This window comes from Mesoplodon mirus (assembly GCF_964341445.2).
Source record: "Mesoplodon mirus genome assembly, chromosome: 18".
Lineage (NCBI taxonomy): Eukaryota > Metazoa > Chordata > Mammalia > Artiodactyla > Ziphiidae > Mesoplodon > Mesoplodon mirus.
In genome coordinates, this window is record NC_138994.1 from 5946309 (window position 1) to 5970071 (window position 23763).

General features: G+C 40.9%; 1 protein-coding gene across 5 annotated transcripts in view; it reads left to right on the forward strand.

Annotated features, from left to right (window-relative positions):
• The first annotated feature begins 489 nt into the window (after positions 1-489).
• ATP6V0A1 (ATPase H+ transporting V0 subunit a1) overlaps positions 490-23763 on the forward strand; it is a 55332-nt gene continuing 32058 nt past the window's right edge. For 2 of the 5 annotated variants that reach the window (XM_082603250.1, XM_082603251.1), the window contains exons 1-7: positions 490-571; positions 2472-2635; positions 12688-12766; positions 13950-14047; positions 15036-15164; positions 21501-21604; positions 22358-22484. In XM_082603250.1, coding sequence (XP_082459376.1) covers positions 2519-2635; positions 12688-12766; positions 13950-14047; positions 15036-15164; positions 21501-21604; positions 22358-22484 — 654 coding nt within the window. In that variant the 5' untranslated portion in view covers positions 490-571; positions 2472-2518. The remainder of the gene's footprint in view (positions 572-2471; positions 2636-12687; positions 12767-13949; positions 14048-15035; positions 15165-21500; positions 21605-22357; positions 22485-23763) is intronic. The other 3 variants (XM_082603252.1, XM_082603253.1, XM_082603254.1) reach the window with 2 other exon arrangements.

Below are 23763 nucleotides of genomic sequence, written 5' to 3' on the forward strand. Positions count from 1 at the left end.
GGAAAAAGGGTGTGTGTGTGCGCGCGCGTGCGCAGAGCAGATTGGGGCTGGAAGCCCTTTAAAGCTCTGCTCGAGCTCTCCAGTCATTTCATAATAATTCCTCTCCTTCATGCTACTTCCCTCGAGGAGGAAAAAGTTGTGAATTAATTCCTTGGGTATGAAAATAAAGAAAGCAGGCAGCCTGGCCTCAAGGATACATATTAGTGAGAAAAGGTCCTGAAGGGCTCAAGGACTTAAGGCCTAGAGCACCTGCACCGCCCGCCCCACACACCCACCCTCCCGGGGCCGGCAGCCGAGGCTGCGGGAACAAGATGGCGTCAGCACGCAGGGTCTCGCCCACGCCCCCGCGACTCCGCAGTGAGGCCTCCGGCCGAGTCCTCACCCCATTGGCCAACGGCAATGAGGTCATCGTGGGGGCGGAGGCCGGCGGCAGCGCGGGGGCGGGGCTTTGCGGACGCACGCACGTCGAGGTGCTGCTGCCGGGAGCTGCGGAGGCTGCGGGCTTGAGCTGCGGAGGCTGCGGGTTTGGTCTGTGGCGGCGGCTTTGGCGGCGGCCGGCCCGCGGCTGGAGGTGAGCTGGGCCTGTAGGTACAGCGCGGCAGGGAGCGGCCTCCGAGGGGCACAACAAACCTTTCTAACGGCCCCCTCGGTTGTCAAAGGAATTAGCAGGGGCTTCAGGTCTCGAGGAAATGGGGGTTCACCCCTCTTCGGGCACCCCTCCTCTGGGCAGAGAAACAGGAGGTTCACTCCCTTTTGGAGGCCCCGATCCCTTACCTCATTTAAGTGGGAGGCGGAGGAACTGAAGGTTATTGGGTAGGCTGAAGAATTGGGGGGCTTCTTAAAGGGGCTCCCCATTTGAGGATTATCCCCTTTTATTCCCCACTCCAGGAGGTAGGTGTGCCTGGGCTCAGAGAATTCCTCCTTCTTACTAGGTAGACAGGAAACGAGGCAGGTGAATTTGAACGGCTCGTTAGGAGGCGAGGACTGGATGACAGTCGTGAGGCAGGGCTCGGGAGCACTTTATTTGGACTCCTCTTGCGCAGGATTACCGTTTCTTCATATTTTTTTTTTTGCGACCCCCACGCGCCCGAATTGCTGTGACCTTTTTAGTTTTCTCTTTGGTCCCAGTGGGATAGAGATGTTCTAGGGAGACTTGTAATCATTAAAGAACAGAAACAGGGAGGCAACTCATTGGAGGCTGTCATTATCGGCAGCCTCTGAACTATGCTGATCTGGCATAATTTTATGTGTTTAGAGGTTGTGGAATCTATTCTTGTTGAGGATAGTGTGGGATCTGTTAACAGCTGTTTTGGATGATTCAGGTGTAGGCAGTCTTAAAGGCAAGCTACATGATCTCTTGAGAAATTCTTGCTTATATCTGAATGCGTGGTTTTGCTGCCTTGAACGTCAAATGCACAAAGGTTTTGTCATTCGGATTTCTCAAAATGTCTCCCAGGCTTCCGGAGGAATAGCTCTTCCTTTGATGCCAGTGTCACCTATCATTAGGGATGCCCTCATGGTACTAAAAATACCTTACATTTTGTTGAGTTCAGATTCTGTACAGCCTGTGCCTTACAATAGCTGATTGAGAATAAATAATTGCAGTTTCAGGACCACTGATAGCGCCAATTGTCTTTCCTACCCGGTAACGGTAAGACCGACTGAAAAGGAAATCTTTATTGGCTCATTCATGCGAAGCTTTAACAGATGGAAGAATGTAGTTAATCTTGAAGGTGGGGATAAGAAACAGAATGCTGCGGAGGTCCAAAGCTTATTCTCTGTGACTTAAAATTGCTTTGTCATTACCATGTATTCCTGTCATGCTTGACTTGAAATTGAGCTTAATGTGTAAGCTGTTGCTGTGTTTTTCTGTTTTTGTTTTTTAAGTGAATGCTTATGTGTTTATATTCTTTTGGGAGAAAATGGTGTTTTCTGGGGAGTTTGGAAAGTTAAACCCTTTAAGGTAGCCGTACCTTTAGGGCAGTGCTGGGACTTTGGCTGTTAGAAATTAGCAGTAGAGGGTAGAAAACTAGATGCAACGGAGACATGCTTTATGACAGGGGAACCGAGGTCTCTTCTGTTTGTTTCCTGACACAGGAAAAAAAAAAAATGTCAGCTGCCTCATAATATTGTGTCCAAGGTATTTAAAGAGCTGTTTCAGATTCCCAGTTCCAGTTTTTAATCTGAATACATTCTTATGTATTGAGATGTCCCAAATTATTGTCATTCAATCCTGACGTCGACTGCAAAGGAAGTGACTGTTCATCAGACACTCTCTGGGAGAAGATTCAGTAACAGCCATTGGAATTTCTCCTTTTTGTCTTTCTAAGGATGTCAAAACAGTTGTTAAAGACCTGTCAGCATGGAGTGGAAGAAATGAAATGCAAAACGGAAGAGGCTTCCTGGGGTGTTGTTTGCTCTCAGTCCTCTTGATAATTCCAAGGTCATATAATTTTCTCTTTTTGCCTTAGGTTGGAGAGAAATCCAGGTACTCAGTTGACCGGTCCTTTCTGCTGCCATGGGGGAGCTTTTCCGGAGTGAGGAGATGACACTGGCCCAGCTTTTTCTACAGTCAGAAGCTGCTTATTGTTGTGTCAGTGAATTAGGAGAACTCGGAAAGGTTCAGTTTCGTGATGTAAGTAGTTATGGGGCTGCTTCTTGATTACCGCTGAACTCTATTTTTCCTGACATGGCCAATTTGCCTTAAGACGAACGTTTTGCTTTTTATTTTCAAAAATAACATTATAGCACTGGCTTACTATTGGAAGAGTGTACATTTCAAGTTGTCTTTGTAGAGATGAGAATGTTTTGTGCCAATCCTTCCATACTTTTACTAGCTACCGCTTTGAGAATAATCTTAAGCATTCTCAAGGTAATTGCTTGGGATGCAGGTGGAGGACACCAAACTAACCTGTTCAAGGCTTGCACTTTGCTTTTGCGCTCCTTAACACCCATAGTACGGTATTAAAAAAAAAGTGTCATAGCTCTTCCATACAATAGGACATATTTATTACAAAATCTGAAGCATCCAGTTACAGATGTATAGTATATAAGTAAGCATATACTGAATACCCATTGTTCTGCAGCATTATGCTGGCCACTTGGAGGAGATATCAAAAGAAAATGGACAGTTTAAGAATATAAAAAAAGTATGACCTATGGGGCTTGCAATCTGAAGGCACAATCTACGCTGCTGAAAGGAGGGGGCAGGTAACCATTCCTTGTTATGCAGCCTCAAAGCTCCACGTACCTCTCATTTATAGCATTCATCATAGTCGTGATTTTCCATTCATGGGTGTGACTGGCTGATGAAAGAATCTCTCTTCTACTGTGATCTAAGCACCAGGAAGACAGAGACCTTCGTTATTATATCCTTAGTGCCCACATAAAAGATAATCAGTATTTGTTGGAATGAATGGATGGATGAAAGAGGAGTGGTCAGAAAGGGGTGGAATTAATCAGTTTTGGCTTCCTGGAATTGGCAAGCTTTCAGGAAGTTCTCAGTCTGAGCCGAAATTGCACAAATATAATCCAGTGATGTGGTCTTATTCCTTATTCTCTTTGAACTCTTTTATATCAACTCTCTTCAAATGTTCTCCTCCCCGACTCTGGTTCCTTTTCTTACCTTTCTGAAAACTCATTGCTGTCTTCCACCAACCTCTCTCTTACGTTCCTTACTCCTGCCACAGGTGTCAGTGTTCCCGAAACTCTTTTCTTTGCTCTCTCTGGCTAAGCTTCTCCGTACCCACATCTTCCCTATCACTTTTTTTTTTTCTTTTGGTGATCTCATCTCTCCTCAAATCTTCCATCTTTACTCAGCGAGTCCCAAATCTGTGTCTCTGGTCCTGACCTCCCAAACACCATCCCTGAATTAACAACTCTCTAAGATTTCTGTCTAACACTACATTGTAAATTAACTGTACTTCAATTAAAAAGAATAAAATAAAATAGCTCAGAAGGCCTTTGTCCCCCCATCCCACCTCCCCCACAAAAAGATTTTTGTCATCTCTGCTTCTCAAGCTTGTTATGTCTAAATCCCAGCACCTTGCCTTTTAACAAACTATTTCTTCATCCTGACTTTCTAAAGATGAGCTAATGCATCAATATTCTTCCAGTTTTCTAGACTTGAAACCTAAATCAAACCTAAGTCATCCTTAATTTGCAATCCTTTATCTGGTACTATGGTGTCTCCCTACCTAACACCCATTGTGTCTATTCAGTGTTCTTAACTTTTACTTATGTTGTATTTCAGTCATACAAAACATTATAGGGACTAATACAATGAATATTTATTTTAGTTCCAGACCACTACAGTAAAGTGAGTATCTCAATAAAGCGAGTCACACAAATTTTTTGGTTTCCCAGTGCATATAAAAGTTATGCTGGGAATTCCCTGGTGGTCCAGTGGTTAGGACTCCACGCTTTCACTGCCGAGGGTACAGGTTCAATCCCTGGTCGGGGAACTAAGAGTCCCACAAGTTATGTTTATACTGTAGGCTATAGACTATACTATAGTCTATTAAGTGTGCAGTAGCATTATGTCTAAAAAAAATGTACATATATTAATTAAAAAATAGTTTGTTGCTAAAAAATGCTAACCATCATCTGAGTCCTCAGCAAGTCGTAATCTTTTCGCAGTCAAAAGATCACTGATCACCATAACAGATATAATACTGGAAAAGTTTGAAATACTCAGAGAATTACCAAAATGTGACACAGAGACACGAAGTGAGCAAATGCTGTTGGAATAATGGTGCTGATCAACCTTCCTCAATGCAGGGTTGCCACACACCTTCAATTTGTAAAACAAAGTAATATCTTCAGAGTGCAATAATGTGAAAGACAGTAAAACGAGTTATGCCTGTAACTCTGTTTCTACTATCTAATTAAGAGAAACATTCCACAAATAATTGAAAGCTCCTGTGTCTCCTTCTTCCCTGCCATTCCTGTCTCTCCTCCCCCACAAAGGTAATCTCCACAGTCTTTGCTTTTATCATTCCCTTGTTTTTTTTTCCACTTTTGCTGTGTATGTATGTATGTATCACTAAATAATATATAGTATAATTTTATATGTTTTATAACTATGTATATAGTTTCATGTTGTGTGTATCCTTCAGCAAGTACTTTTTAAATTTAATGTTTGTAAGATTTAACCATGTTGATACAGATGGTGCTAGTTCATTCCTTTAAATTGCTATATAGTTATTGTAAGAATATACAGTTTATCGTTTTTTCCTTTTTTTTTTTATTTGTGCGGTACGCGGGTTTCTCACTGTTGTGGCCTCTCCCGTTGCGGAGCACAGGCTCCGGACGCGCAGGCTCAGCGGCCATGGCTCCCGGGCCCAGCCGCTCCGCGGCATGTGGGATCTTCCCGGACCGGGGCACGAACCCGTGTCCCCTGCATCGGCAGGCGGACTTTCAACCACTGCCACGCCGCGCCACCAGGGAAGCCCCATTTTTTCCCTTTTGATGAACATTTTGGTTGATTGCAACTCTTTGCTCTACAGTGGTGCAAGGAAGATTCATATATATGTCTTGTGGTATACATGTGTGATAGTTTCTCCAGGGCAGTGGTTCTCAAACTTTTTGGTTTAAGGACCTCTTTAGACTCTTAAAAAATTGAGGACCCCAGAGGGCTTTTATAAGAGTTATAGTTAGCGATATTATTGTACTGGAAATTAAAACTGAGAAATGTTTTAAGTGTTTACTTTTTAAATCATTTAAAAATTATAATAATAAACCCACTACATGTTATCATAACATTTTTATGAAAAATAGCTATGTTTTCCAAAACAAAAAATAGTTTTGAGAAGAGGGATATTGCTTTTACACTTTTGAAAATCTTTTAGTGTCTGAATTAGCAGAAAGCTGGATTCTCATTTGCTTCTGCAGTCAGTCTGCTGTGATGTATCTCATGAGCCTCTGGAAAACTTCACTGAAACATTCATGAGAGAATGAGAATGAAAAAGGCAAATGATGTCCTAGTGTTACAAGAAAATGGTATTGATCTCATGGACCAGCTGCTGCTCCAGGGATTATAACCAGGAGGCACACTGCTGAGCATCGTGTGCATCCCTAACTGTTAGATGTTATCAGAGTGAACTTCAGAGTGAATGTACCTGTTCATGCTCCCATCGCTGGTTGAGAGTACCTGTCGTTCCACAATTGTGTCAACACCTCTGTGCTCAGACAGAAAGAAATTTGCCAGTCTGATGGTTGCGAAGTGGTATCCTGTTGTTTTAATTTGCATTTTCTAGATTAGTACATTTAGTCTCTTCTTATTTGTTTATTGGACATAATGGGTTTCATTTTCCATGGACGTCTGTCCATATTATTTGCCTGTTTTTCTATTGGGTTTGCTTGTCTTCTGTATTGACTTGTAGGATTTTTTTTTTTTTCAAGCTCTTCATGTGCTCTGGAAGCTAATCTTTTTTCTAATCCTCTACTGATAACTTCTTCCAGGCTGTGGCTTGTCTTTTCCTTCTGTTTTTGGTTTATTTTGTCATATATATAAAGTTTATTTTTCTTTTTTTGTTATTAGTATTTTCTGTTTTCCTAAATTTTTCTTTTTAAATTTATTTTTGGCTGCGTTGAGTCTTTGTTGCTGCACACAGGCTTTCTATAGTTGCGACGAGCAGGGGCTACTCTTTGTTGCAGTACGCAGGCTTCTCATTGTGGTGGCTTCTCTTGGTGCAGAGCAAGGGTGTAGACGCATGGGCTTCAGTAGTTGCGGCACGTGGGCTCAGTAGTTGTGGCTCGCGGGCTCTAGAGCGCAGGCTCAGTAGTTGGGGCGCATGGGCTTAGTTGCTCTGTGGCATGTGGGATCTTCCTGGACGAGGGATCGAACCCACGTCCCCTGCATTGGCAGGTGGATTCTTAACCACTGCGCCACCAGGGAAGTCCCTCCTAAATTTTTATCTTGAAAAATTTCAAGCCTGAATACTCTCATGTAGGTTCACCAGTTGTTAACATTTTGCTACATTTGATATAATCTTTTTTACTGCACTGTCAGAGAGTGAACTGTTTCTTTCAAATCCTTTTCCTTTTCTTTCTCTTATTTTACTGTATCCATTGGCACCTTTAATAACATAACTTTTTTTAAATTTATTTTTTAATATTTATTTATTTGTTTATTTTGTCTGCGCCAAGTCTCAGTTGTGGCATGCGGTGGGATCTTCCTTGTGGCATGCGGGATTTTTAGTTGTGATGTAGGCTCATAGTTGCAGCATGCAGCCTTCTTAGTTGCGGCATGCAGACTCTTAGTTGTGGCACACATGCGGGATCCAGTTCCCCGACCAGGGATTGAACCTGGGCCCCCTGCATTGGGAGCTCGGAGTCTTACCCATTGGACCACCAGAGAAGTCCCAATAACATAACGTGTTGATGAAGAGTAAGAGCAAGCTAATACTGGTTAGGATTGTGTTTAGCTGTATGTAACTGAAAACCCAAATGTTAAGGGTGTACTTTTCTCATGTAACATGAAGCCCAGCTTCACACTGTCATCAGTGTCCTAAGATCATTCTGTGTTTCTTTTTGGCCATCCTTGAGCATTTGGCTTTTGTCCTTATAGATGACCACCACAGCTCCCAGCATTTCTTCCATATTCTAGGCAGGAAGAAAGAAGTGCAAGGAGGAGGGGGAAGTACTTACATATGGAGGAAAACAACTTTCCCAGAAACCCTCAGCAGACTTTGCTAATTTATCACTGGCCAAAATTATGGCATACTCTAGCTGCAAGGGAGTCTGGGAAATGTGGTGGTTTTCTTTTTTTTTTTCAGCTGAGCAGTTGCTGCCCTAAACAAAATTGGGATTATTGTTAATAAGGAAATAGGGCAAAATGCTTTGTATCTATTATGTAGTATGCCTGTCTTGCTTCTAACTTTAAGGGGAATCTTTTAAATTTTTTATAATTTAAATAAGACATTTATTCTTAATTTTTTGGAAAATTCTATTAGATTATGCAGATTCCTTTCAACTTCTGATTTCCTGAAGTTACTGTCACAAATGGTTGTGGAATTTTATTGAATGCCTTTCCTTATTGAGGTTGCCATGTTTTTTTCTCCTTTAATCTGTTAATTTGGTGAATTACGTAGCCATATTTTTTCCTACTAATTTTTTTAACAGCTTTACTGAGATATAATTCACAGACCATACAATTTATCCATTTAAAGTATACAATTTAATGACTTTTAGTATATTCACAGAATTGTACAACCATCACCACAATCAATTTTAGAACATTTTCATCACCCCAGCGAGAAACCCTGTAGCCATTAACAGTCACTCCCCATTTCCTCCCAGCCCCACTCCCCACCCCCAGCCCCTGGTAACCACTAATCTTCATTGCCGTTTCTGTGGATTTGCCTATTCTTGGACATTTCATGTGAGTGGAGTCATACAATAAATAGTCTTTTGTGTCTCGCTTCTTTCATTTAATGTAATGTTTTCAAGGTTCATCTATATTGTAGCATGTATCTGTACTTTTCTTTCTTATTTGTATCTTTTTTAAGTATGAAAATATGCAGCATATTAAAATGAGTGGTTTCAGTATAAGAAGTGGTTTCAGTATAGAACTAGTTGTTACTTATCTTCTATACAAAAGATATTGCCCTGGGTTTTAGAGGGACAAGACATGTTTCGTTGCTCGACTTGTTCAAAATCTTCTGTGGCTTATCTGTCCCCTCATTCATTCTTCTCTTTGACATACTTCTTGTCTATTCTTCAGTCCCTTACTGTCCAACATGTAGGATCATAAGGACAATTTACATTTTGTGAATAGATGTCATGTTGAACATTTTACATTATTACTGCAGGCATTCCTACAGCAACCTGAGAAGTAGAACCTCCTTTTCAATAGTGGAACCTACCACTCTTATTTTACAGTTTAGGAACCTGCAGCACAGATGAAAATACCCCAGGGACACACAGATTTGTATCCAGGATTGTCTGATTCCACTGCCTATGTTTTTTTCAATTGAGATATACCAAAAAAGTCACCCTTTTACAGTGTACAGTTCAGTGGTATTTAGTGCATTCACATGGTTGTGTAACTGTCACCACTATCTAACTCCAGAACATTTAATCGCCCCTGCATAGAAACCCTGTACCCATAGCAGTCACTCCCCATCTCTCCCTCGCCCTAGCCCTTAGCAATCACTTAATCTACCACTGTCTTTCTGGATTTCCCTATTCTGGATGGACATTATCTATGAATGGAATCATATGACACATTGCCTTTTGTATCTTGCTTCTTTTGCTTAGCGTATTGTTTTCAGGATTCATCCTGTTGTAGCATGTGTCAGTACTCACTCCATTTTATGGCTGAATATTTTCCATTGTATGTATATACCACCTTTTGTTTATTCATTCATTAGTTGCTGCACATATTTGAGTTGTTTTCACATTTTGGCTATTGTGAATAATGTTGCTATATAAACATTCGTGTACAAGTATTTGTTTGAGTGCCTATTTTCACTCCTTTTGGGTATATATCCAGGAGTATGTACCCGAAATTGCTGGGTCATGTGGTAATTCTAACACTTTCATTATAGCCATCCTAATGGGTGTGAAGTGGTATCTCACAGTGGTTTTTATTTGCATTTCCCTCATGGCTAATGATGTGGAGCCTTTTTCATATTCTTACAGACCATTTGTATAGATTTTTTTAAATGTAAAATCATCCCTGTAAGCCTCGGAAACTTGGTCATGAGGTGTATTCAAAAGAATTTTAGGGTTCAATTTCCTAATAATTTTATTAGGATTTTTTCATTTATATTTATAAATGATATTGGTCTGTAATTGTCCTTTCTCAAACTATTCCTATCTTATTTTGGTGTAAAGATTATACTGGTGGGCTTCCCTGGTGGCACAGTGGTTGAGAGTCCGCCTGCCAATGCAGGGGACACGGGTTTGTGCCCCGGTCCGGGAGGATCCCACGTGCCGCGGAGCAGCTGGGCCCGTGAGCCATGGCCGCTGAGCCTGCGTGTCTGGAGCCTGTGCTCTGCAACGGCAGAGGCCCGCGTACCGCAAAAAAAAAAAAAAAAAAAGATTATACTGGCCAATCTCAGTTATTGGTTGAGGAATGTTCCTTTCATTTGTCTCCTCATTGGAATAGTTTTTCTAAGCTTTGGGCTTATCTAGTCTTTGAAAGAACCTATCTTTAAACCTTCTAGGCCTGGTGTTTCTAGATGGGTATATTTTAACTGTTGACATTTCTATCTGTAGTGAACTTTTTTTATTCTTATGTTTATTTATGCCTTCTCTCAGTCTTATAAAAATTTGGTCCATTTTGTCTTTTTAAATAACCAGCTTTTAAGAAAAAATGATAACAAATAAAATGATAAAGAAGAATAAAAGAAAAAAGTCAGCTTTTGACTTTGTTTTGTTCAGGAACTTTTATTCATTTCTGCTCTTTTAAAAAAATTTTTTTAAGTCTTTTTATTGAATTTGTTACAATATTGCTTCTGTTTTATGCTCTTTGGTTTTTTGGCCCAAGGCATGTGGGATCTTAGCTCCCCAACCAGGGATCAAATCTGCACCCCCTGCATTGGCAGGCGGACTCTCCACCACTGCACCACCAGGGAAGCCGTATTTATTTTTTTATACAGCAGATTCTTATTACTCATCCATTTTATACACATCAGTGTGTACATGTCAATCCCAATCTCCCAATTCATCCCACTACCACCACCCGCCGCTGCTTTTTCCCCTTGGTGTCCATACGTTTGCTCTCTACTTCTGTTTCTCAATTTCTGCCCTGTTAACCGGTTCATCTGTACCATTTTTCTAGGTTCCACATATATGTGTTAATATGCGATATTTGTTTTTCTCTTTCTGACTTACTTCACTCTGTATGACAGTCTCTAGATTCATCCACGTCTCTACAAATGACCCAATTTCGTTCCTTTTTATGGCTGGTTAATATTCCATTGTATATATGTACCATATCTTCTTTATCCATTCGTCTGTCGATGGGCATTTAGCTTGCTCCATGACCTGGTTATTGTAAATAGTGCTGCAATGAACATTGGGGTGCATGTGTCTTTTTGAATTATGGTTTTCTCTGGGTATATGCCCAGTAGTGGGATTGCTGAGTCATATGGTAACTCTAATTCTAAGTCTAATTCTCGTTGTTGTGCTCGGCTTTCTTTAGTTGTGGTGAGTGGGGGCTACTCTTCGTTGCTGTGTGTGGGCTTCTCATCGTTGTGGCTTCTCTTGCTGCAGAGCACAGGCTCAAGAGCGCAGGCTCAGTAGTTGTGGCTCGTGGGCTTAGTTGCTCTGCGGCATGTGGAATCTTCCCGGACCAGGGCTCGAACCCACGTCTCCTGCATTGGCAGGCAGGTTTTTAACCACTGCGCCACCAAGGAAGCCCCCCTCTTCTTTTTTATGGAGGTAAACTTCATATTCAATGAAATGCATAGATCTTAGGAGTACAGTAAATTTATATACCCTTATAACCACCACCCCAGTCAAGATATAGAATATTTCCAGCAGCCCAGAAAGTTATCTCGTGCACACTTCTGGTCAGCCCCTACCCATCATAGGTAACCACTGTTTTGATTTCTACCATCATAGATTAGTTTTACCTGTTCTTGAACTTTATGTAAATGAATGATACATTACAGACTCTTATGTCTGACTTCTTTCGCTCAACCTCGTATTTTTGAGATTTAATCTCATTTTGTATATATCTGTAGTTGATTCTTTTTTATTACTGAATAGCATTCTATGGTACGAACATATCACAGTGTCTTTATCCAGTCTCCTGTTGATGGCATTTGGATCATTGCCAGTTTGGGTCGATTACGAATAAAGCTGCTGTAAACATTCTTTTACAAATTTCTGTGGACACGTTTTCATTCCCGTTAAGCGGGTGCCTAGCAGTAGAATGCTCAGTCATGAGGTAGGTAGATATATGTTTAACTGTATAGGAAACTGCCAGCAATATTTTGCTTACTCTTTAATAACGTTTATCACAAAAGTTGTATTGATCGGTTTGTGTCTCTTCTGTGGGGCTGATAGCTCTTCAAAGCTAGGATATCTCTTATTCTTTATATTTATGCCAGTGCCTAATACAGTGTCTGGGACATATTTGGTGCTCCACAAATGTTGAGTAACTATAATCCTTTCTTTGTATTGCTTTTATGGAATTTATCACATGCTCTCTTATTGGTTGTATTCATCTTTCTTCTCTATTCGTTTGCAAGCTTCTTAATGAGTAGGAACTTGTTTTATTCTTATTTGCATTTCCCAGAATATCTGTCACATTGCTTTGAAAATTACTTGTGATGTATGACTGAATACACCAGCCTTTCACCTAGAAGGTGAAGACCCTGGGGCAAAAGAACAAGAGAAGTTTGCCAGGCAGAGCTTCTATTATATCCATTGCCCACATGTGGGAGGTGGTTGTGCTCACTGAGACTTTTGGCCCTGGAAGAACATTTTGTGCCACGTGCTTTGTCTAATCTGCCTCCATTCCAGGAATATGTTGCAGCAGTGAGGGAGGGGATTTTACTTTTCATTGGTGTGACTGGTCCCAAAGCAGGTTGTGTGGATCAGTAGAAAGTTTTAATTAGTGTCGCATCATACACTGACACTAAATTAGGTTTTCACTTTGCAGGATGTGTTGCTTATGAAAGAGAGGAAATGTAGTATTTGAATATTTGGTATTCTGTTCTTATTTTGCAGTTAAATCCAGATGTGAACGTTTTCCAGCGGAAATTTGTGAATGAAGTTAGAAGATGTGAAGAAATGGATCGAAAGCTTCGTATGTGCATTTTGGCCTTGTGTGATGTTCCTCTAGTGAGCCATTGTCTTAAATTAGAGTCCTCTTAATAAAGGAAGGAAATACTACAGGAGGAAAAGAAGAGAGGAAAAATCTTGCAGTCTGATGTAAAGATGAATTTCTTGTGCACGAGTAGACGTGTGGTGTTTGGGCTAGGTGGTGCTTAACAGAAACTTCGTTTGAGATGACAAGGCTGCAAGCTGAAAAATACTGGTTATTTTTTTATGGGAAGGGTTTTGTGGCAGTACTACCCTGTAGAATTGTGAGAGGTAGGACCCAGAACACCATCAATTTTAGATGTCAGCATAGCCACCTTTTAATTTGAGCTATTTATGAGGGAAGAATCTAACATTTATTAAGGTCCTGTTGAGAGTTAGGGTGTTCATATACTTTATTTTGTTCATTCCCCACAACATTCCTTCAAGATGGGTGATTTAGTACCCGTATTTAGTAAATGAAGAAACCAAAGCTTAGAGAGGTTAAGTGACTTGCCCAAGAACTGTAAGCTGTCATGATGGGATCAGTGTTTGAATCCAGGTTGTCTGTCTTCAAAATCCAAGATCTTTCTACTATACTATGCCAGCTTTCAGTTAGCTGTTAGGTGAATTTAGTCCCCGTGCTAAAAACTAAGTCAGTAGTTATCACCTGAAACACTTTCCTCTTCTGGTGTTTTGGGGCCTTATTCTGTGCTTTGTTTTTTGTATTTTTTAAGTCAAAACTGACCTGTTTTCAAATTTAATGAAACCCATGTAGGCTGGAGTTGTCTCACTAGTGTGCTAAGTTTCAAATATTCTACTGAATCGCACTCTTCTGTAGCTCTTCTCTGCCAACAGTATCTGTGACCAGAACCGTCATACAGTAGAAGTCACAAAGGGTAGAGAGCTGACACAGATGAGGACCAGTTTTAATATCAGAAGAGGGAAAGAAGACAGTAGTGGGATGATAAGCCTGTTTGGGGTAGCTATGCTTTAGAGACGGTAGGGTAGGAGGAAGAGGAATGTGGAGAAAAAAGGATTTCCATGATCTGCCTTTTTTATGTAAAAGTGTCTTTCTTAGAACGAAGCTCTTTTTAGCCAGGTTTGGGGTCTTATTATTTTTTTCCTCAAGTATTGGCAATTCCAGACATGTGCAGCTAGACATGAATGTTTCGATTCTGTCGTTCTAGGATTTGTTGAGAAAGAGATAAGGAAAGCCAATATCCCAATTATGGACACTGGCGAAAACCCAGAGGTGCCCTTCCCCCGGGACATGATTGACTTAGAGGTAAACAATTCTTCTGAGGAAGCCAGATAAGTTTCTTTCTATTTAAATGCAGAGAGTAATTTCCTCAGTAGTTGGAGAGTAGAATAATTCTTGCTGTCCTTGTCTGTTGATTGCAGCAAGTTTCTTGTGGATGGGATTCATTTAAATCCCATCCACAAGAATGGGATTTGCTTTTTTATGGTGTAAAAAACACTGTGGTATCTCAAATACTATCACATGCGACTAAATAAATGTTTATTGGCTTATTGAAACTTTAATGGATCAATGTTAATTTATCCAGTAATTTATTAATCTCATAGACTAAATGAATAGCCCTTCATTAACTTTTCAAAAATTATTTTATCTATCCGAAGTCCCCTGAGGAATTTAACCAAGTGTACAACAGAATCTATAGACAGAGAAAGACGATTTTTTTTTTTTTTTTTTTTTTTTTGAGAAAGACGATTTTAAGCCAAAAAGTTTTCATTAAGAAAATTGCCCTGGTAAAAACACAATACAGTTGTCCCTCAGTATCTGAGGGGATTGGTTCCAGGCCTTCCCTCGGATACCAAAATCTGCTGATGCTCAAGTCCCTTATATAAAATAGCTGTAGTATTTGCGTATAACCTATGTACATCCTCCCATATACTTTAAATTATCTCTGGATTACTTATAATACCTAGTACAATGTAAATGCTATGTAAGTAGTTGTAAATACAATGTAGATGCTAGGTAAATAGTTGCTGGTGGGCAGCAGATTCAAGTTTTGCTCTTTGGAACTTCCTGGAAAATGTTTTTCCCCAAATATTTTCGAACCATGGTTAGTTGAATCTGCAGGTATGGAACCCAAGGATATGGAGGGCTGACTGTACTTGCTGTGTTGTTCAAAGATACCTTTGAACCGTCTGGGTGGCAAGCGTTCTGTGGGATGGATGAATTCATCTGTCTTTCAGAGCAAGCATTTTGAGCTTCCTTTGAGTAAATTGGTTTTGTGTTGTTGTTTCTGTAGGCCAATTTTGAGAAGATTGAAAATGAACTGAAGGAAATCAACACAAACCAGGAAGCTCTGAAGAGAAATTTCCTGGAACTGACTGAATTAAAATTTATACTTCGCAAAACTCAGCAGTTTTTCGATGAGGTCAGACTATTATTTCTTTTAATATTTGAGCAGCTGATATTACACCAGCACAAGTGGGCCATATTTTTATTCCAATAATTATTTTAATTTGCTAGTTTGAAAGCAATACCATTTCTGCACCCTGTTTTAGTTGAAGAAATGTCAGATTATGTTCCATTTTTCATGCAGTACACAGCCAGCCATGGTTTTGTATAATTTTGCATTTTCAGCAATTTTTCATCTCAAGATGGGGAAAGGAACCCTAAAGTAGTTGTATAAACATAGTTAGATGAAATTTTTACATTTTAAGGTAAGTATATGCTTAAAGTTGAAGCAACAGGAAACAGTTAGTTATACATGAAATTATAACAAAGGTTTAATCTCCAAACCTTTTGTCGTTAAATTTTAATTTTTATCCTCTATGTTTGCTTGTCAACCTTTGAGCACATTTTTAAGTACTCCAGATTGCACATCACACTTAATTTTTCAAGAGCTTTTCTTTATGTTGTTTGGAAAATTGGTAGGATGCCTGTTTGAAATTCCTGGATTTTCATATAAACTCAACTTTATTACCTTGTAGGGAAAAAATGTTAATAAGTTCCTGGGTTAAAAATGTAGGTGACTAAGTTGCCAGGTGACAGCTTGCTGAGGTGATCCCATGGAAAGGATTGGAATAAGCCTTTCAGAAGGCTTCCTTCTCCTAATTAAACCTGAGGAGGAGTCTTAGCTTTCAGCCTGGACGTGCTTTTTCTGATGGCCTAAAATATGGGTAACTCTCTTTTCAGTAGTTGTCTTTGCCACCAGATTAACAACATCAGACATTTCAGAGATTGTCCCAGTCACTCTTCAGTGTACCTTCCCATAAGTTCTTTATTTCCTTTGCTCAACAACAACAAAAATGAGCAAAGCTTTTGAAAAATAGAAGGCCCATTTTAGTTAGCATCTTATATGTCCTCAGTTTTACTTGTAATTTCTGTCTTTCGAGGAAAGAAAAACTCACTGGTTCTCTAGCCTGGAGCAGGGGGTTGCCAGCTAGCAACATCACCCTCACCTGGGAACTTGTCAGAATGCAAATTTTCAGTCCTCACATGAGACTTTTTCAATCAGAAACTCTGAGGGTGGTGCCCAGCCCAGCAGTCTGTTTTCACAAGGTGATTCTGAAGCATGCTAGTGTGAGAACCGGGGGGCTAGAGAAAGTCAGCTGAAGATGTGATACATTCCTTAGTAAACTAAGGATGTGACTCAGAGAAGCCATGCTAATTAAAAGGATCTCTTGGAGCCAGGGAAAGGAGAAAAGCTCATAGGAATTTAACTGCCCAGTCTTCCTGAGAATCAGGATCTGGCTACATACCAGGAGAGGGTTGGTGTGAATATTCAGTTTGCTCACTGAGTTGAGAGTTTTGAGACTGATGGTGACTTCTTTCACCAGTCTCCGATATAACATTAAAGGGTGTGGGGCAGTGTGATTAACTCTTTCCAGGTGTTACAGGTCTTTTGCAGCAGGCACGGCCACTTATGCCCAGTGGTTTTCATGAATAAATCATCTGGAATTCCAGTGTACTCACTGTGAAAACATTATTGTGTTTATACTCATTAATTCACAGAGCATTTGAAGAGCACCTACTGTTTGTAAAGCATAAGATGGGTAAGACATGGTCCCTTTGTTCATGGAATATGTCACTTGCTCATATCAGGAAACATCCCTGAAAACAGTGCCTCCCTGTGCTCACAGACATGTGCTTTTCTATACATGTCCAAGCTGCTGCCCACAGATCCAAAGTAAATCTGGCCTCAAGGTCAAAGCTCAGTTACTTTCATCATTATTTGGGACTTAATTCTTTTACCCTCTCCCCTCTTTCTTTCCCTTTTGATATAGCCTTTAGTTTACTGCTGGGATGTTGCCGAGATGTATAAAACTGTTTTTCATAACCTCCTGAGTTTAAGGATTGGGATAGGCTTCCTAGTCTAGTTCATTCTGGTAGAAATTCTGAATAAAGACTGACAAATGGACTCCCTTAATGGAAATAGTTTTTTAAACTGTTAATTTTATAATTAAAAAAATAGTAAAAACAAAATAAGAGGATATATAAAATAGATAACTAATAAGGACCTACTGTATTGCACAGGGAACTCTTCTCAGTACTTTGTAATGACCTATATGGGAAAAGAATCTTAAAAAGAGTGGATATATGTATGTGTATAACTGATACACTTTGCTGTACAGCAGAAACTAACACAACATTGTAGATCAACTATACTCCAATAAAAATTTTTTAAAAAATAAGGGGAACCACTTGGCAAGATGATACAAGATTTTAAAATTGTAGCTGTGGGCTTAGGAATTTTCTTTGTGATTAATAGGTCTAAACATGAAACACTCATCCTGAGAAGGCAGACATGACCTTCACGCCCTATCCATTTTGTATTGTTTTCCCCCTCCTACTCGTGCAAAACATTTGTTTTTAATCTCTGGAAGTACTTTTGAGCACGAGGCCTTGGCTGTGAGCGGTTCTTCTGTTGCTTTCGGCATCAGTCCCTGTCACTCCCCTGTGAGGAGTCTTCTGGCAAGCACCACTCCTCCTATTCTCTGCTAGTGCCCAGTCAGTGTCTTGCCCGCTCTTACCATTAGCTCTTTGTCTCAGCCAGGTCCCTTTCACTAGCCCCTGCCCTGCTGTGGCCATACAGCAGTCTCAGGTGTCACTGCCACGATAGGAGACAAGGCCTCACAGAGTTAAGCACGTCTGCACATGCGAGTGCACGCTTTACTTAATGCAAGAGATAAGGAAACTTGGGACCCTCAAATCTCAGAGATGTAGAATTTCATGAGACTTGCTTCCATGCCTGAGATGATAATGTTTGCAAGTGGCCTGAAACACTACCAATTTTAAACCCTTCTTTTTTAATATAATTTGGTGAATGTGATCAGTAATTTACAATAATGAGTTAGCAGAAAATGGCTAAATCAGAAGATGATTCTTTGCATCTCCAGGCATAGGGGTTATGATTGGCCAAGGGTGTAGAAAGGGAGAAGTAAACATATATTGAATATTCTTATGATTTATAATGATTAAAAATTTGATTTAGCCATTTCTTATCCAGAGCATTTAAAATGACTTGTTAATGATTATCCTTTTCTCAGTCTTCTTGCTTATGAAGAACTGTAAGAGCTGGAGAGATTTCTCTGCATCTTTTACCATAAGCACCATAACATATGAGAGCGTAAAGAAGACTGGAAAAGTAATGGTTAATGGCATGCAGATCCCTGCCTTCCTTTCCTTCTGAGTTTTCCATCCATCTGCTTTCTTTACTTTTGTTTCCCATCTGCCATCTCCTTTGGGGCTTGAGTGAATACCTTAGGTGAAGAAATATAATTTCTTTCTCAATGTAGATGGAAACGGAATTGTTTGCTCTTGGTAATGTAGCTTGAACTGGATGTGCCGCTTATACTGAAGTGCAGAAATAGAACTACTGAAGTTCTGCTACTTCCTTTTTTCAAGGCATGGTTTTAGAATTCTGACTTGGGGAAGGGGTAAATCAGCGGGCATAGCAAGCAATTTAGAAGAACCTTGGCAGTACTTTTATTAGAGAACCCAGATTAGTATTTAGATACTTGATGACATGGTTTTCAATATTGCTTTAAAGGCCCTCAGTTAGTGGTTGTGGACATCTAGTTTCTCATCAGGCACAATTATTTCATTTGACAAATTTTAACTTTCCTCTCTAAGACTTAGGATTCTTAAGTATGAAATAGTGAAATTATTAATTAGAATATTATTGCAAATTTCTATTTAATTTTAATTCTGTTGGGGTTTTTTCTTCTGTTTTTTTAATTCCCAGAGAATTCTGGATATACTTTTTGGAGTAGTCTAGTTGCTAAACAGTACTTGCTGTTCCATCAGTTTTCCCCTTTAGAGCACATATGTTTGCACCGAGTCTGATCTTTTTTTTTTTTTTTTTTTTTTTTGCGGTTTGTGGACCTCTCACTGTTGTGGCCTCTCCCGTTGCGGAGCACAGGCTCCGGACGCACAGGCCCAGCGGCCATGGCTCACGGGCCCAGCCGCTCCGCGGCATGCGGGATCCTCCCAGACCCGGGCACAAACCCGTGTCCCCTGCATCGGCAGGCGGACTCTCAACCACTGCGCCACCAGGGAAGCCCCCCGAGTCTGATCTTTATGGTTTGCGTAAACCAGGTCTTGTGAACCATGTAGGGAAGTAGACAGGAGGCTTGTGGGTAGTAGTCAGTTTCACTGGTTTTTGGCAAGGGACACCCTAAGAGCAAGTTGAAAGGCAGGAGTCACCTGGATCCTCGAAACAAGTTGCCTGTGACTTGCAGTCAGCTGATCTGATTTTAAGTAGAAACAGAAAGAGCCCCGTAAGCTTCCATTTGAGGGCAAGTGGTAACCTGTGCCCCCATTATCTCATCTTAAAGTTTTCCAAATCTCATGACAGTATTTCTCTGTACTTCTGGTGTACCCAGTGCCTATCCTTCCTTTTTTTTTTTTTTTTTTTTTTCCTTTTGGTTGTTGAGAGTAGATCCTGCTTCTAGAATTTACTTCCCAAACAATTGCTTTCACTTGTTTAGACTTTCAGACTTATCATCTGGTTTATACTCAGTTCCCCACCCCCCACCCTTTGACTTTACACTTATGGTCCTATGACTTTATCAAGAGGGGTTCCCACGTGGCATTTTTTCGATAGTGGGGTTGACAGAAATAGAATCAAATTGAAATTTAGAGTGAAAATGATAGAGAAAAATTCTCCTGATTTTTTGCTTAGTTTTGCTTTTGAAAAGGAAGATTATTCTGGCTTCTAGTCTTTGGTCAAACATGTAGTGCATGGATATTGAAGTTGGGGAGGTCAGTCAGTGGAGAAGTCAGTTGGCCTTCATTTTTTAGGGTAGCTTCTCCTTCCTGATGAGAGGAAAGGTGGTAAGATGTATTATGAAGAGAGAGGCTAGGAAATGTAGACCTACGTCTGAGAAGATCCTGCTCCTCTTTCATTTTATTGTATAAACTGTCATGGTGGAAATCATTTTAAATCTAAACTATCAAACTAGTCCACATGCTCTATATTGGCTTATTATCTGTTACTTTTTCTTCACTTCACTTGATTTAGATTGTTGGCTTAAGCTATGTTCTCAAGAATCCTGAAACTGTAAAGCCTACGTGAACTTTTTTTTTTTTTTTTTTTTTTTACTGTACGCTGGCCTCTCACTGTTGTGGCCTCTCCCGTTGCGGAGCACAGGCTCCGGACGTGCAGGCTCAGCGGCCGTGGCTCACGGGGCCAGCCGCTCCGCGGCATGTGGGATCTTCCCAGACCGGGGCACGAACCTGCGTCCCCTGCATCGGCAGGTGGACTCCCAACCACTGCGCCACCAAGGAAGCCCTTTGCTTTTTTTTTTTTTTTTTTCTACGTGAACTTTTTAATATTCCTAGATTCCTGGTCAGAAACTAGAACATTCAGATATGTTTTCACTTTTCCTTCCCTTTATTGATGCAACGGAGGCTCATGCCTGCCCAGCTATTGTGCTTCTTATCCTTTTGGACAAAGAAATACTCTTTAAATCCCATGGTTTGGAGCATTTTTTACAGTGTTCATACTGAAAGTTCTCATGTTCTGAATTTTTAAGAGCGTGGAAAACTTAGAAATCTGGAGATGTCCCTTCTATCTTTCTCCTGTTCAAGACGGTGACAACACCTTGCTTTCTTCCTTAGAAAGAGAGTCTCGGGAGGGAGACGCAAGAGGGAAGGGATATGGGAACAGATGTATATGTATAGCTGATTCACTTTGTTATAAAGCAGAAACTAACACACCATTGTGAAGCAATTATACCCCAATAAAGTTGTAAAAAAAAAAAAATAGAGAGTCTCCATCTTTTGCATTCTTACCCAGAGAAAATTCTAGCTTGTAGCTGCCTGGAAAGTTGGTGTTGAATGTATCTGCAGAGCTGCCTTGTTTTTTCTCGAAAGGAAGAAACACTTTAGCTTCTATCCATATGCAAAGGTATTTCTTGGTACTTTCATGGCTCATTCAGGGAAACATAAGAGAAAAAATGGTTTCCACCAAGTAACAGATTTATACAGGTGTTACCATCATTTAATGTTTTTTCCTTTATTCCTTATTTCTAAAACCATTTCCCCAGATGCTTTACTGGGGTAATTCTGCTTCCTTTACCTCTTGTTTCTTTCCTTTGTTTTCTTCCCCTGTTCTTTTTGTCTTCTTTTTGTAGGTATGTCTTCTCTTTTGGTGTTTTTTTTTTTTTTTTTCATCTTTATTTTCTGAACTTATCTCCTGGTTCCTCGTTCCCTGCATGCCACTAACTATTTTCATTAGATATTAATTGATTTGTGAATTCAGGCTGAATTGCATCATCAGCAGATGGCGGATCCAGACCTGTTGGAAGAATCCTCATCCCTCTTGGAGCCAAGTGAGATGGGAAGAGGCACGCCTTTAAGACTTGGGTACGTACCACTTCAGCCCTCTGTACTCAGTGGGGTCATGTTCATTTTTGCTTTTCAAAAGAGCGGTGAGGGGCTTCCCTGGTGGCACAGTGGTTGAGAGTCCGCCTGCCGATGCAGGGGACACGGGTTTGTGCCCCGGTCCAGGAAGATCCCACATGCTGCGGAGCGGCTGGGCCCGTGAGCCATGGCCGCTGAGCCTGCGCATCCAGAGCCTATGCTCTGCAACGGGAGAGGCCACAACAGTGAGAGGCCCGCGTACGGCAAAAAAAAAAATGCATACACACAAAAGAGCGGTGAGGCTGGGCATTCACTTGCTTCCAGGATGCCCTCTCTTCTGAGCCCATTGCAAAGTGTTGCTAAGTTGCTTTGGATTCGGTTCCTGAGTTGTTCTGTCAACCCTCTGCTGAGTCCAGGAATCAGACTTTGGCAGCCCTTTTTTTTTTGCGGTACGTGGGCCTCTCACTGTTGTGGCCTCTCCCGTCGCAGAGCACAGGCTCTGGACGCGCAGGCTCAGCGGCCATGGCTCACGGGCCCAGCCGCTCCGCGGCATGTGGGATCTTCCCGGACCGGGGCACGAACCTGTGTCCCCTGCATCGGCAGATGGACTCTCAACCACTGCGCCACCAGGGAAGCCCTGGCACCCCTTTTGACATAAAATGCATATTCTCCTGTTTGGCGTCTTTGCCCCCTGCTCTCACTTTCCTCCCATACTGTGGCGTGGAATAGTTCCCAATATGGCTCTTCTCCCCACAGCTTCGTGGCTGGTGTGATCAACCGGGAGCGCATCCCTACTTTTGAGCGCATGCTTTGGCGGGTGTGCCGGGGGAATGTGTTCCTGCGGCAGGCTGAAATCGAGAACCCCCTGGAGGATCCTGTGACTGTAAGACAAGGAAATTGCGTCTCATGGAGTAGGTCTTGTAAAGGGAGCTCAGAGCAGTTACGCAGCAGGTGCCACCTGAACCTGACCCTCCCATGGAGGAGCCCTTAGGTTTACTCTGCTTTGATCTATGAATTTGAAGGGCTGCTCTTTTCCTCTTTACCTCCATCACATGTGTACATACAATGTATATGTGACGTATACATATATATTTTCAAGCTTCACCTTTGTAGGTATTATTTTGATTAGAAGTATGTTTTTTCCAGTTATTTTAAACTTTAGCTTTATATGTTTTCTGTTACTTATCTGGGACCCAAAGAAAATTAACTTTCTATGAAAATTAACTTAAAGACATCTAGTTCCAAGTCTGGTAACATCCATATGTAAAAAGAGGAGAGATTTCCTAAACTCTGATCTTTATAAGCTGATGAAACTTTAATTGGTAAAATTTTTTGTCTACTTGTTTGTTGGGAGTTTTAGGAACTTAGTTTAAAGATTTATATTGTACAAGATGGGATGATCTTCCCCACCCAATGCTTTGGAAAGTAGAAGTAGCTTAGCATCTTGGCATTTGACGTAATGGGAGAGAGTTCTTAGCATAAACCTACATTTAGAATGGTGAGTCCTAATTTCAGGGATGACAAGCAAAGAAGATTAAATGTTCTGCAAAAAATTTATTTCACTTTGGTATTAGTATTATTTAGAAACCTGGAGTTGGTTTTTATATTCTCAAGTGTCTTTTGGGTTTCTTAAATTAGTATTCTTTTTTCTACCTAAGAAGAGAGGTTGAATTATGAGGCTTCTCAGAGTCGGTGGGTCATACAACTAGAAATGATCCTGGTAAATGGATCTTCTCCTCGGTACCGAGTAGGGGTGTGGTGACACTTAGGTTACGGCGAGTGTCTCCTTACACGGAGGAGCAGTGTTATGGTCTTACTGAAGGCTGTCCTTGGGTTGTAGAGACATTGTAGTCAGCAATCACACCTAGTGTGGAGCTGTTCTCAGGAATATTCAGCCAAGTTCCTGGGCAACAGAAACATTATTTTATCAACAAATCGAGTAAGGGAGGGTCTGGATATCTACAGCAGAGCAGCTGCGCGAAGAATGTGCTCCAGTTTATTCCTAGAGAACTTAGGAATTTCAGACTCTTGAGCCTTACTTTCTTCACTCCTTCACTCTTCTTCCCTCCTTATCCTCCTATAATTTTGTTTGTTTTCCTGTAACAAAAGCTCTATAGGAATAGGAGAAAATACAGGCAACCGGAGACAGTTCTGGTTGACAC